General features: G+C 38.7%; 1 protein-coding gene and 1 non-coding gene across 2 annotated transcripts; one reads left to right on the plus strand and one right to left on the minus strand.

Moving 5' to 3' along the window:
• Positions 1–5,931: 5,931 nt before the first annotated feature.
• LOC147919707 (uncharacterized) lies at positions 5,932–10,099 on the minus strand. Its single transcript, XM_087505847.1, has 2 exons — positions 7,500–10,099; positions 5,932–6,359 (listed from the first exon to the last, which is right to left on the minus strand). Exon 1 carries the CDS (start codon positions 10,043–10,045, stop codon positions 7,559–7,561), a length of 2,487 nt encoding a protein of 828 aa, XP_087361973.1. The 5' UTR covers positions 10,046–10,099; the 3' UTR covers positions 5,932–6,359; positions 7,500–7,558.
• On the plus strand, positions 9,930–10,036 carry LOC147919708 (small nucleolar RNA R71). The gene has a single exon (XR_015594317.1). It is a non-coding gene; the product is annotated as a small nucleolar RNA R71 (small nucleolar RNA).
• Positions 10,100–14,072: the final 3,973 nt, after the last annotated feature.

Raw genomic sequence — 14,072 nt, forward strand, 5'->3', positions numbered from 1 at the left:
AAAGAAGGAAGTTTAATGAAGAAAGGTCCCAGGAAATTTCATTCGATCGACCAATGACCGCAATGGCCGTATCGCATCGACCGATCGATCGAAGGATCGACCAATGCCCGATGATGTCCGACTGACGAACCGCGAATGACCAAAGACCGCAGATCGACCCAACAAGCAAATTTGGGAGATAAAAACTTTTTCTCATCAAGGAATTAATCAAGGATTAATTTCCCAAAGTTAAAGATTAAATATTTTTTAGTGGAGTATTATTTTAATCAGAAAAAGTTAGTGGAGATTATTTTAATCAAAGAAGCTTAGTGGAAATTAAGAAGTGGAGATTAAGGTGGCCAAGTCATGCAATTTTTCACCAAAGAAATCCTAAGGAAGAAGTGGTGTTTAAGGAGGCCAAGTCATGCCATTCTACACCAAAGAAGAAGAGTGGAGCAAATCAAGCCAAGTCTCACTAATTGTTGCCAAGTGATTCAAAAAGAAAGAAGTGGACAACATTGAGCCAAGTCATGAGCGCCTATGCCTTACAAAATTTTGTGGCAAATAAAGGACCACTCGCTCAACATCTATTGGCGAGTGCCACCGCCCAGCTTCTCTATAAATACAACTCTCAGCTTTCTCATTTTCGCAAAAGGATAAGGGGTTAAGGAGAGAAAGTTTAAGAGAGAAAAAGAGAGCGAAAGAAGAGAAGAAGAAGGGAAGTGCTGCGCGAGCGAAGAGAAGAAAGAAGTGAAGACGCAAGACTAAGGCTATCGACTACTGACCAAGGTTGAATCGAGAAGGAACTCGATTCCAACCAAAGGAGAGATCCAAAGGTGCCGCGACTGGAGCTTCATCAAAGGGACCAATCATCGACGGTTTACTGTGAGTTCAGGCACATATTTCATCGGCTTAGATGGAGAATTAAATTTGTCCATCTAGTGCGCGGTTTGCATAAATCATATAGATGCATTTACTTTAATTCTTTTACGTTTTCTTGTTAAGTTGCATGCGAGGTGAGGTTACACCAGTTACTAGTTCGAAATATCTAGCGACAAGGGTGATAACTAATTAAAATACTTGAAAACTTATGAGCTTAAAAACCATATAAACTCAAGTATAAATTTTCGGTGAGGTTATAATGTGTATTAGTCCGCGAGAAATTCTGGCTATGCGTATTATAACTTGGTATTGTCATCTTTCCCATTCCGTACCACATACAGCCGCGACATGCAACCCATGTTCGTGTGTGAGTAGGGTTGGCTACGAAGAGCTCGGAGGTTACTAGGCTCGCTACCCTGGCCGAAGCTATCTACACGACGGTGTGGTTTTAAAAGAGATCCAATCGCATGCCTTTGTGGTTGTGACTCGGGGATCGGTGAGGGGTGTAGGGAAAGGATGCATACCGGGCCCAATAAACTAGAACTTGATAAAACTATCGTTTTATTTCAAGTTTAAATTGTTGCATGTTTTGTGTATGCTTGCATGTAGTCATATGTTATTGCATGTAGTGCTTTTGTTTGTAGAATAATCTTTGCTTAGCTTATCAGCTTCCGCATGTTATCTCTGATTGCTTGTTATTCTGTGTGCTTGCTTGTTAATCGTTTATCTTATGCTTGCTTGTTATTTATAATCGCTTGCATGTTGATTGATTGCACCTGCATGTTGTTTGTTAATGGGGTTTTGGGGATTTGGGGTTTAATTTCTTTGCAGGAACCCTGAGCACACTAAGTAATCTTAGATTACTTATGATAATATTGTTATTCTGCAGGTAACCCTAGAGGGAACTAGAGGGCGTGGTGAACGATAGGACTTCGGAGTAGATTTATTTTGGTGTCTATTGTAAATATTAAAAGTATGTTTTATCGCGTACCAAACTTTGGCGTTAAGCCGTGTTAGTCTTTTGTGAAATCGTTTAAAGTAAAACTCTTTTTAAGTGTTAATGAAATCGGCTTCCTTTTATTCGAGCGAGTTGTACTGATATAGACTTTGTCCGAGTCGGCTCAACACACGGCGTGTCTGTAGGGTTGCAAAGCCTGAAAGACGTGTCGTGTGGTCGGGAACCTCACCGATGGACTGGCCAAAGGGTCTTGATCCGTTCTTGTACTCGGCCAGATCGTCGGTGAACGTTTCCAAAGTGGCGTCCTGGTGCCGTCCGAAGGCCTGGGTGGTCCTAGTACGGTTCGGGGGCGTTACAATCACCCCCGACAGTGTGAGCCCACTCGACTTCACACACATCTAAGTTTGGCTCTGATACCACTTGTAACGCTCGCGGACCAAAATTCTGATTTGGGATGTGCATCAATCGACGCAAGGTTCGTTTTTCAGGATGACTTAAGTTAAACGCTCGTTTTGTTGCGTTTTTGGGTTTGGTAACCCTAAGGACGAATATAAAATGTGAATGCTCAACGTTTTAGAGAGGTTTAGCCACTTTTGTTGTTCCTAAGAGAAAAAGAAAGAGAGATAAACTTCTAAAGGTTCCTGAGAGTGTTTTTGGTGAGTTCTAAACCGTTTTTGGAGAGATATGTCCCTGTGAGTGGAGAGCTGAGGCTAAGGACGTGAGAGGAGCTTGCTAAGAGGCTATTTTGTGTATTTTAGAGTCAGATTCGTCATTCTGAAAGGTGAGTGCGTGACTATGGATGATCAAAGCGATTAGATGTTTGATTGTGTTTTAGGGTGTTTTTTGCTTATGTGCTCTGATGTGGATGTTTTTGTGAGATTATGTGGCATTTGGAGTCGGTTTCGGCATCTTGGAGCCGAGAGGAGATGGAGGAGATCGAGAGTGGCATTGCATCGCGCGTCTGCATCGATCGATGAAAGGAGTGCATTGTTCGATTTTATTAGGGATTTGGAGGATTGCATCGATCGATGCAAGGTGTGCGTTGGTTGATGAAAAGATGTTGCATTAGTCAATGCAAGGAGTGCGTCCGTTGATGCAAAGATGTTGCATCGGTCGATGCAAGGATTCGGTCGACGCAAGTGCGCAGAGCCGACGTGTAACTCCCCGACCGCCACCCCATGTCCACTCCTAGTCCATGGTCCCACTTTCCTTAATGGGCTTCATGTCCTCTCACTAGGCCCGTGAGTCCATCTATATCCGAGGGTCGATTTGCTACGTCCAGGAGACTTGAAAGACTTGTTACCGTTCCTACAAATCACCACATGATATTTTCCTATGTTTTATCCTCACTCGCACAATTTCGACAGTCCCTTCCCGGAAGATCACTCATCTTGAGACTACTCTAGCATAAGCACGCTTAACTGTGGAGTTCTCTCAGGACCCTTGACCGAAAATATAAGTATACTTTGGTGACATAGGTGGCCAAATCAATTCTTCTAAACCTCTCTGCATGTCCCTGAAGCTGGGGTGTCACAATTACCCCGCCCCCCACTAACAGATCGCAACGTCCTCTTTGCAACCTTTACCCCTGACGGTGTGAGTGCGCTCGACTCCACGCTCGTGTGGGTTCAGCTCTGATACCACTTGTAACTCCCCGACTGCCACCTCTCAGTGGGCCCTATGTCCACTCCTAGTCCATGGGCCCACCTTCCTTAATGGGACTCACGTCTTCTCACTAGGCCCGTGAGCCCATCCATATCCGATGGTCGGTTTGCTACATCCAGGAGGCATGAAAGACTTGTTACCGTCCTTACAAATCACCACCTGATATTTCCCTGTGTTTTTTCCTCACTCGCACAGTTACGACAGTTACTTCCCGGATGGTCACCGATCCTGAGACTACTCTAGCATAAGCACGCTTAACTGTGGAGTTCTCTTAGGATCCTTGACCGAAAAGATAAGTACACTTTGATGACATAGGTGGTCAAATCAATTATTTTAAACCTCTCTGCATGTCCCTATAGCTGGAGTGTCACACGACGTGTGTGTTCAGAGTTTTCTGGTTTGCTTGTTTCTTTGAGTATTTAATTGTGCTTGTCTTTTTGCTTGTGTGTATAGCCCAGTAGATAGGAGGATCGCCTCACAGAGTATTTATTATAATACTCATGCATCTCATTTGTGTTGTGGTGCAGTTAAAGGCAAAGTTTGATCGTTGAATCAAGACAATAAAGAGGAGGATGTTCTAGAGGCTCGGTTTTTTGTTCTATGTTGTTTTTAGGTTGCTAGAATGGAATGTAGTTGTCTAGAACGGTTGTTTAGGTTGCTGTTTCATTGCTTTATGACTTTGCACGTTATTGGTTATTAAATTCATTGGTTATTGGCTATTAATTCTATTGGAGTTTTTGGTATAATGTTGTTGATTATTTTCGCTGTTACGTTGATTAGGGTTAGGATGTTAGTGAGTATGGGATCACTAGTTTAATATTGTATTAAAACAGAAAAAAATGGGTCGGGTCATTTCAGAAATAAATACTCACTTTTCATGCACAGATCTAGAGGTAAGTTGTATGGCGCCATTGTCACTCGTAACTCCCGCAAACCAAAAGGATGGTTTCGGAGTGGGTGTCAATCAACACTTTGGTACCCGATTGAGTTTTAAATCATTTATTTTGGTTCGGGTTAAGAAGAAAACCGTAAGGCTCGTTCTAAAAGGAAACTCGAGGTTCTTAGGGTTTCTAATCACTTTTTTGTAGCTTTGTGAAAAAGAAGAGAGAAAATTCATGTGTTTCTGGGAACAAAAGAGAAGGTTTCTATGGCTGTTTTGGTGAGATATGTTCATGGGGAAAGAAGTCTCAGCGTGTGCGACTTTAGGAGGTTGTTGTGGAGCTTGTTCTTATTGTTCTTGTTCAAAATCTCCTTTTCTTAGTGGTGCGTGCATAAACATGGCTTCTACGTGTTGAGATATCTGTTTATTTGTTTTGTGATTGTATGATTGATTTGTCTTGTCTTGTAAATGTGTCTTTGTGTTGGTATGGCATTAGATGGCTGTTTTGGAGTGTTTGGTTGTGGCAGAAACGGCTGGAGGTGGTGATCCGTCGAGGAGAAGTGACGGGATGGACGTTTAGGGGGTCGGTCTCAATTGAAGCATAATGAAAATTCTTTGTTGTTAATTATTATTTTTTGTTTTTTTGTCAACCATTGGGTCATAACTGGCCAGCCCATTAGCCAAATTCCTACATTCGTAGGAACCGGGACTCGATCCCGGGTGTGATGGTGCCTTCTACAATTGGACTTACCTCCTGCCACTACACTAAGGTCACTGCACTGTTGTTAATTATTTATAATGATTAAATTTTATTTTCGTTGGTTATTATGTGTTATAAAAATTATGGGTTTATTAATTATATTTAAATATGTGATATGCTCAAATTTAACCCTGAGCTACTCTCTCAAATTAAGAGATCAATTGTAGTATTTAGGGATCAAATCCACAAGAACTCTAGATTCACACAATAGATTTAATAATCTTTCAATTATGCTAAACTAAAATATTAATTTAAATAGCAATGCAAAATAGAACAGAAAATAAAAGAGATGTAAATTCAGATGGAATAAACGCTAGGCTTAGGGAAATTCTCAGGAAATCATGGAAAATCAGATCAATTAATTAAGCAAGCAGGATTCAACAATTAAACACCGTTCTTGAACTCTAAACATAATTATAAAATAAATCAGTTCTCACTGCAAATATTATCTAAATTTAAAACCAGAAAATCCAAATCTCTTTGCAAAATTCTAGGTAATAAATCAGCCTTAAAAACGAGTTTAGATTGTTCACAAAATTATTAAATCAAATCTCTTTGCAAGAAATAATTTTGCTCATCAAAAGGTTTTACCAGGAAAATCAATTATATTCTCATATCAATTTATTTCCCTAAGATAATAATTCTAGGTGATCAATCAAGAATTATTGTGAAGAACAACCAAGGATGAAGATCATAAAAGATAATGAATCCTAAATTAACAGATCTAATAATCCATGAAATCCCTAATGAGAAACCCTAAACCTAACAAGCAGATCTACTCAGACATAATCAATGAAACACAAAACATCTTCTGAATAAATTGCATTAAGAGATTAAAGGAAGAAATAAAGGAGTTCTAAATCTTTTCTGAAGGAGTCTTGATTCTTCTCTCCAAAAGCTCTCTAAAAATCTCTCAGGGTTTTGCTCTCAAAAGTTGCAGGGAAAAATAAAGCTTAGGTCTAAACAATGACCTAAAAATCCTATTTATATTCCTAAAACACGGCCAGGGACTAATGATGCAAATATTGAAAACTTTGGGGCAGCTTTGTAAATCTTCAAAACTTGTGAGGAAAACTTCCTATTTTGACTTTGGTTGTGCATCGACCGATGCTATCAGTGTGTCGATCGATGCACTCTCTAGATTTAGTCTCCCAGCTCCGTAGCTCAGCCTCAATGCTTGATTAAGCTCCAAATCTTCATATTTAGCTCCATTAAGCTCCCATCCAAGTTAAATCCTATAAAGACTCAAAAAACTCTAAAAATACCAAAAAGACTCTATAATTAAGACTTATATCATGGCTAAAAACACCTAAAAACCATGATATATCAACTCCCCCAGACTTAGCCTTTGCTTGCCCTCAAGCAAAACATAAACTTCATCTGTGAAAGAGGTTTGAAAACGCAGGAACTCATTTTCTTTTCAAAGTAATGCCATGATCATCCAAACTTTAATCCACATGCTTAGCAGATAAATCCAAATCGAACCACCATGTACTTCTCTGTTGACTTTCATAGCATCCCAAATTCAAACCAAATTCCACTACTTCCTCCATTAAGCTTTCATCGGTGAGTCTCATCAATTTGATCAATATCAAGAACCTTCTAGACTCATTCACGTACAATACCATAACAAGCAAGACATATCTTTTAAACACATGTGGTACTCTTTCTCTCCCCCAGACTTATTCTTTTTAATATTCCTTAGAGCTTTGCTTTGTTTTTTTCTTTTCTTTTTCTCAAAGTTGTAGGCAAATAATGGGGTCATCGGTAATTTACCTACCCCTCGCTTCCAAGCTTTGTATGATCATTTGACTCAAGAGTAGAATCATGAGGTCACAGGTAATTTACCTACCTCTCTAAACTGATCAAAATCATCTCATCTTTTATTCTCTTTTTTTTTTAACAAAGCTCTCAGGATTTTTCTTAACCTGAATAAGGGAGAGGAGTACCATTTTCTTTCTGAAGTCTTACTTGTCAGGTATGAACAAGGAGTCAAGCTCTATGAAAATCAATCTCTTGATGAGGTAAAAAGAAAAGTACAGAAATTACCTCAAGCTTTTATGGATTCTGTTGGATATTCGGATGTCTCTGGTTCACTGGTCAGCCATTGGATTTTTCATTAGTCGGATTTGTGGATTCAATCTGCAGCATTAATCAACCAAGGCAATACACTAAAAAGAAAAAAATCATAGTTCCCAACAAAATTTTGACTCAATAAAACCATTTTTTTTTCTGACTCTCAAAAACAAAAATGTAGTTTGTAACTGCCTCCCCCAGACTTAAACAACACTGTCCCCAGTGCTATCAAGTAAGAGATTGGCAAATAAAATAAAAATAAATGAAAATCAAAAGAAAAATAAAAAAGAAAAACCTACCAGTGGGTTGCCTCCCACTAAGCGCTTGTTTTCAGTCATTAGCTTGACTGTGTCGGATCTCAGGCATCCGGTGGATCGGAACATGGCAATGAATGCTTCCGAGAGAATGTCCTCTTCATCCAAGGTGGTGTGTAGGCAGTATGTGCGTGAGATCTGCCAAGGATGTGAGGAACAGGACCAGAACAGGACTTAGGTATGGGTGGCTTTCTTTTATGTCCTGCAAAATCATCAACAGAAGAAACAAGCGCTCTACGATAATCTCGTGGCTTGGTTAATTGCACAACAGTTTTTGTTCCTTTCAAATTCTTATTGATGATAGGAGAAGGTTTGGGAGAAGGAGATGCATACATTGGCCTTACCTGTGGGTTCTGGACTGTGGAATGGTGAGATTTCAGCTTTACAACTGGTCTAGGACTTGCAGCTAAAGAATCACCCCGAGAATCTTCTGTTTTGGACAAGTCCGAGCCGATTCTTGAAGGTGTGTCGATCGATGCAACAGCTGCATCGATCGATGCTTGGCCTGTAACTCGTGTTTCTTCAACGTTTTTGCAGCTTTCCTCAGCAATTCGTGTTTCCATTACAAAAACGTCATCTACCAGCGATTTGTCATGCATCAGAACCTCATCATGGTCTCTAGTACTTATTAGATGATCCCCACTCCAATCTTCAAGCATAACAACTTGCTTGCTCACTTTCTCAACAGTCTCCAACTCTTTGACATACCCAGCAGTAATGTCTCCAGGAAGCTCTATTAGCGGATTATCATCACAAGCTATCTCCACAGAAAATGTCTGACCATCAATAGTGGGAGCCTTTCTCAGCTTGTCCATCTCAAAGTTCATAACCAAATCATCTACATTCAGAGCTATGTGTCCCTTCTTCACATCAATGATTGCACCAGCTGTAGCCAAGAAAGAGCGTCCTAAGATGAGAGGATCACTAGGCTCTCTGTCATACTTCAACACCACAAAGTCAGTGGGAATCATGCAATCTCCAATCTTGATTGGAACATCCTCTAAGACACCTTCAGGAATCCTTCTGGACCGATCAGCTAAGATAAGAGAGATTTTAGTTGGCTTAAAATCTGTCATCCCAAGTCTCACAGCAACAGAATGTGGCATCAAGTTAATACTAGAACCAAGATCACAAAGTGAGTGAGGAAACCTTCCTGTGGAGATAGAGCAATCTAACACAAAACTTCCAGGATCTGGTAACTTCTCTGCAATCCTACTCTGAATCACTGCACTTACTTCTTTAGAGACAACCACCTCCTGCTTCTTATCCTTCTTGCTCTGTGGAGGCTGCTTCAACAGAATTGAGCTGACATCCTTTGTAAGCAGTGCTCCTTCCTCAGGATTCAAACCATTGGTGACCATCCTCTTCACATATCTCTTAATACCAGGAGAAAACTTGACAGCATCAATCAAAGGCATCTCAATCATTACCTTGTCCATCATAGCTTTGCATCTAGCTTCTTCAAGCTCCTGCTTAGACCTCCTAGGCTTAGGAAAAGGAACCTTAGGCTTGTACACTCTCTCAGCAACTGGAATTGGAGCCTTCGTACCTTCCTTCTCGGCCTGGACATTGCATTGGTCGATGCTAGAGTTGCATCGGTCGATGCTGTCTCGCAAAGTCAACTCTTCTACGACCACTGAGGGTTGCGTCGATCGATGCTTTGCAGCTGCATCGGTCGATGCAACATCCACTACCATATCATCGTCTACTTCCTTCACCAAAATCGCATTACAAGCATGGTTGGGGTTCTCAGTTCTTTTAGAAAGAAGTTCCCCTTGTCTTTTAACAGACCCAGCAGTCTGAATCACTTGATTCTCCAGCTTCTTGACATGAGTATTCAATGCATCAAACTTCCGAGTCAGCTCAGTGTAAACAGAATCAATCTTTCCATTGAAGTCTACTGTTAACTTCTGCTGACCTTGAAGAATCTGTTCAACCATTGATTCCATCTTGCTCTCTGAATTGGATGGAGGGAGGGGTTGGTAAGAAGAAGATCCATAGTTCCTTGTGAAGTTGTTGCCTGGATTTCCTGTGAAGGAATTCTTCTGACCAAATCTATGATTTTGATACCCAGCTCCATACACATAGTTGACATCTTCTGTCATCTCTGGCTTTGGCTCAAAAGTCTCAACATCTTCAGCAAAATGGACAGACTTCTTTCCCACAAGAAGATTATGCACTGTATCCAACTTAGCATTCACTGCAGCAAACTGATTTGAACCATTGCCCTCATGTGCTCTTTTCCGCTTTAAGTCTGCATTCTTGGTACTGTTGCTGGATGCTAGCCTTTCTATCAACTTCTCAGCATCATCTGGGTACCTTGTCTTGAAGTTCCCATCACTAGCAACGTCCAAAGCCATCTGGTACCTCCAATCAATACCACTGAAGAAGATACTAATCAACTGCACTTCTGGAAAACCATGATGCGGACAATCTCTCTGGTATGCTTTGAATCTTACCCAAGCAGCTTTGTAAGATTCAGTTGGTCCTTGTCTAAAGGTAGAGAGCTTGATCCTCAGCTCATCAGACATGGCATCATCATAGAAATAGTTCAAGAATGCCACCTTGATGTCATGCCAGGTTGTCAGAGATCCTGGTTTCAGCTGCCTTAGCCAATGAGAAGCTTCCCCAGCAAGAGAGTAAGGGAAAAGCTTGCAGTAGAGGTAGTCTTCAGTGACTCCATTAGCCTTGATGCTTGTGACTATGTCCTCAAAGTGCTATATGTGGTCTAGAGGCTTCTCATTTGGCAAGTTCTGGAATGGCCTTTGTCCAACAAGAGCGAAGTAGGCAGGCTTCAGCTCAAAGTCATTCCTTGGGAATGGAGGAGGGACAATTGCGGAGCGGTTCTCATAGAACAAGTCTAGCCTGTTGAAGTCTGCAAGAGTCTTAACAAGCTCTCCATTGTTGTCCCGTCGCCTCTGAACATTCTCTGCATCAGCTCTGGCATTGCATCGATCGATGCCATCGTTGCGTCGATCGACGCCATCTGCATTCACATCGGCCACAACGAGTTCTTCTTGAATAACCTGGCCTTCAGCATCAAGTTTTTGGCCACGTTCGTTGCGCACATTCCCCTCTTGATCTTTCAAAACCCCAGCCTCATCAGGTCTCAATATGATTATATTAGCCATCTTTGCTGATTTGGCTGCTTTTGTGTTATCACGCTCTAGTTTTCCTAACTCTTGGTTCGTAAGCTTAACAACCGGACCAGTAGGATTTTTCCTGGTGCTAGGCTTAGGCATGTACCTGAAACACACAAGAGAAAAGAAACAAAAGCGTGTGAGTAAAACAAAAAAAATAAAAATCTAAACAAAATCAAAGACTTTAATCTAATGGTGAATCAAAAGACTCCCTGGCGACGGCGCCAAAATTTGATATGCTCAAATTTAACCCTGAGCTACTCTCTCAAATTAAGAGATCAATTGTAGTACTTAGGGATCGAATCCACAAGAACTCTAGATTCACACAATAGATTTAATAATCTTTCAATTATGCTAAACTAAAATATTAATTTAAATAGCAATGCAAAATAGAACAGAAAATAAAAGAGATGTAAATTCAGATGGAATAAACGCTAGGCTTAGGGAAATTCTCAGGAAATCATGAAAAATCAGATCAATTGATTAAGCAAGCAGGATTCAACAATTAAACACCGTTCTTGAACTCTAAACACAATTATAAAATAAATCAGTTCTCACTGCAAATATTATCTAAATTTAAAACCAGAAAATCCAAATCTCTTTGCAAAATTCTAGGTAATAAATCAGCCTTAAAAACGAGTTTAGATTGTTCACAAAATTATTAAATCAAATCTCTTTGCAAGAAATAATTTTGCTCATCAAATGGTTTTATCAGGAAAATCAATTATATTCTCATATCAATTTATTTCCCTAAGATAATAATTCTAGGTGATCAATCAAGAATTATTGTGAAGAACAACCAAGGATGAAGATCATAAAAGATAATGAATCCTAAATTAACAGATCTAATAATCCATGAAATCCCTAATGAGAAACCCTAAACCTAACAAGCAAATCTACTCAGACATAATCAATGAAACACAAAACATCTTCTGAATAAATTGCATTAAGAGATTAAAGGAAGAAATAAAGGAGTTCTGAATCTTTTCTGAAGGAGTCTTGATTCTTCTCTCCAAAAGCTCTCTAAAAATCTCTCAGGGTTTTGCTCTCAAAAGTTGCAGAAAAAAATAAAGCTTAGGTCTAAACAATGACCTAAAAATCCTATTTATATTCCTAAAACACGGCCAGGGACTAATGATGCAAATATGGAAAACTTTGGGGCAGCTTTGTAAATCTTCAAAACTTGTGAGGAAAACTTCCGATTTTGACTTTGGCTGTGCATCGACCGATGCTATCAGTGTGTCGATCGATGCACTCTCTAGATTTCGTCTCCCAGCTTCGTAGCTCAGCCTCAATGCTTGATTAAGCTCCAAATCTTCATATTTAGCTCCATTAAGCTCCCATCCATGTTAAATCCTATAAAGACTCAAAAAACTCTAAAAATACCAAAAAGACTCTATAATTAAGACTTATATCATGGCTAAAAACACCTAAAAACTATGATATATCAATATGAAAGTGGTTATTTCAACTAGTGCATTTACTATTTTTCTAATTAAGTTTGAAAATATATTATTTTCCAACTTATCTCTTGATTTAATTATGATTATATAAAAAAAATAAAATTATTTTGCAATAGATAGGAAGGAGACCGACACTTTCCTAGTTTTTGGTATCTGAAATAAAATTAGAAACATGTTAATTTCTAGTTTTAAAATTAGAGGTTGTAACTTTTTCCGGGAAGTTAAAATCTTAAAATTTTAAGGTTTTAAAAGCATTTAAAAGTCATAAAAGTATTTTATTTTTCAATCAAGCTTTCTTTCCTTTTTTAGTGTTTTAAAATTTCCACAACCACTTTTATTTTTTTCTTCTTTAAATTTCTTTCTTTTATTTTAGCCTAAAACTTTGTAAAACCAATAAATTTTTAAAAAAGAAAAATTTATTCCTCATCATAGTTAAAATTTCTTTTTTAATTTACATATATGTTTTGCGCAAATTTTTTTTCATAGATTAATAATTAACATTTTTTTCTTTTTTTTTTTGCCATCCACTTTTCTTCACAAATATATTATTTTCGTCATCATCAGTATATTTTTTTACAATTTTGTTATTATTAAAATTTTTTGTTTTGTCACTATATTACATATGGATTAATATTTATCAAGATATATATTTATAAAATTATATATAATAATAAAAAATATCAGTCTCAGCTTTTAAAATTTTGTTTTTATGCCAATGTTAAATTACTCTCTCTCGCCAAAGGTGACGCAAACGACGAAACACGAAACAAAGAAACCGTCTCTTTTCATTGGCATATCCACCAAGAAACAAAGCCGACGTCGGCCGTACTCTTTTTTCCTCTGTTTATTTGTGGCTAGACTTTTATCTTTGAATAAAACAAGAGCAGATGATTACGAAGTTTCAATTTCATAGTCTCGCTCTTCTTCTCTCTCTCCGTGAGAGTTTTCTTCCGACCATAATCCGGCAAGGACGTAGGATTAATTGTGTTGGCTTCATTCCGATGGTGTTTTTTCCAATCGGCTTCCGTCGTTTCAGTTATGAAACGTTTCGATTCCTTCTCCAAAGTATTTGTGCATTAATCTTCTCCAAATTGAAGAAGGGCCTTCAATCACGGATCTGGGATCCAGGGAAGAGCGGTTTTAAGGAAAATCTGACTATAAGAGATCGATTATGGCGGAATTTTAGTAACTATGTTACCAATGGAGAAGACACCTTACTATGTATAATTGCCCTGGCCGTAATGTTATGGTGCCTTCACGGTTCTTATCTGAGATGGGACTACACAAGAGGCAAGCCAAATTTTCTGAAAAGTGATATATCATGGTTTTTAGGTGTTTTTAGGCATGATATAAGTTTTATCTATAGAGTCTTTTTAGTGTTTTTAGAGTCTTTTTGAGTCTTTATAGGATTTAGCATGGATGGAAGCATAATGAAGCTAAATAGGAGATTTGGAGCACATTCAAGCATTGAGGCTAAGCTGTGAAGTTGGGAGACAAGTTCAGAGACTTGCATCGGTCGATGCAAGTGATGGTGTCGATCCATGCATCATCCAGCTGAAGAATTGGAAGTTTTTCCACAAGTTTTGAAGATTTACAAAGCTGCCCTAAAGTTTTCCATATTTGCATCATTAGTCCATGGACGTGTTTAGGAATATAAATAGGATTTTTATGGTCATTGTTTAGACCTAAGCTTTATTTTTTCCCTGCAACTTTTGAGAGAAAAACCATGAGAGATTTTAGAGAGTTTTTGGAGAGAAGAATCAAGACTCATTCAGAGAAGATTCAGAACTCCATTACGTCTTCTTTAATCTCTTTCTTAATGCAATTTATTCAGAAGATGTTTTGTGTTTCATTGATTATGTCTGAGTAGATCTGCTTGTTAGGTTTAGGGTTTCTCATTAGGGATTTCATGGATTGTTAGATCTGTTAATTTAGGATTCATTATCTTTCTTGTT

This window comes from Camelina sativa, chromosome 20 (assembly GCF_030686135.1).
Source record: "Camelina sativa cultivar CO46 ecotype springtype chromosome 20, ASM3068613v1".
Classification (NCBI taxonomy): domain Eukaryota; kingdom Viridiplantae; phylum Streptophyta; class Magnoliopsida; order Brassicales; family Brassicaceae; genus Camelina; species Camelina sativa.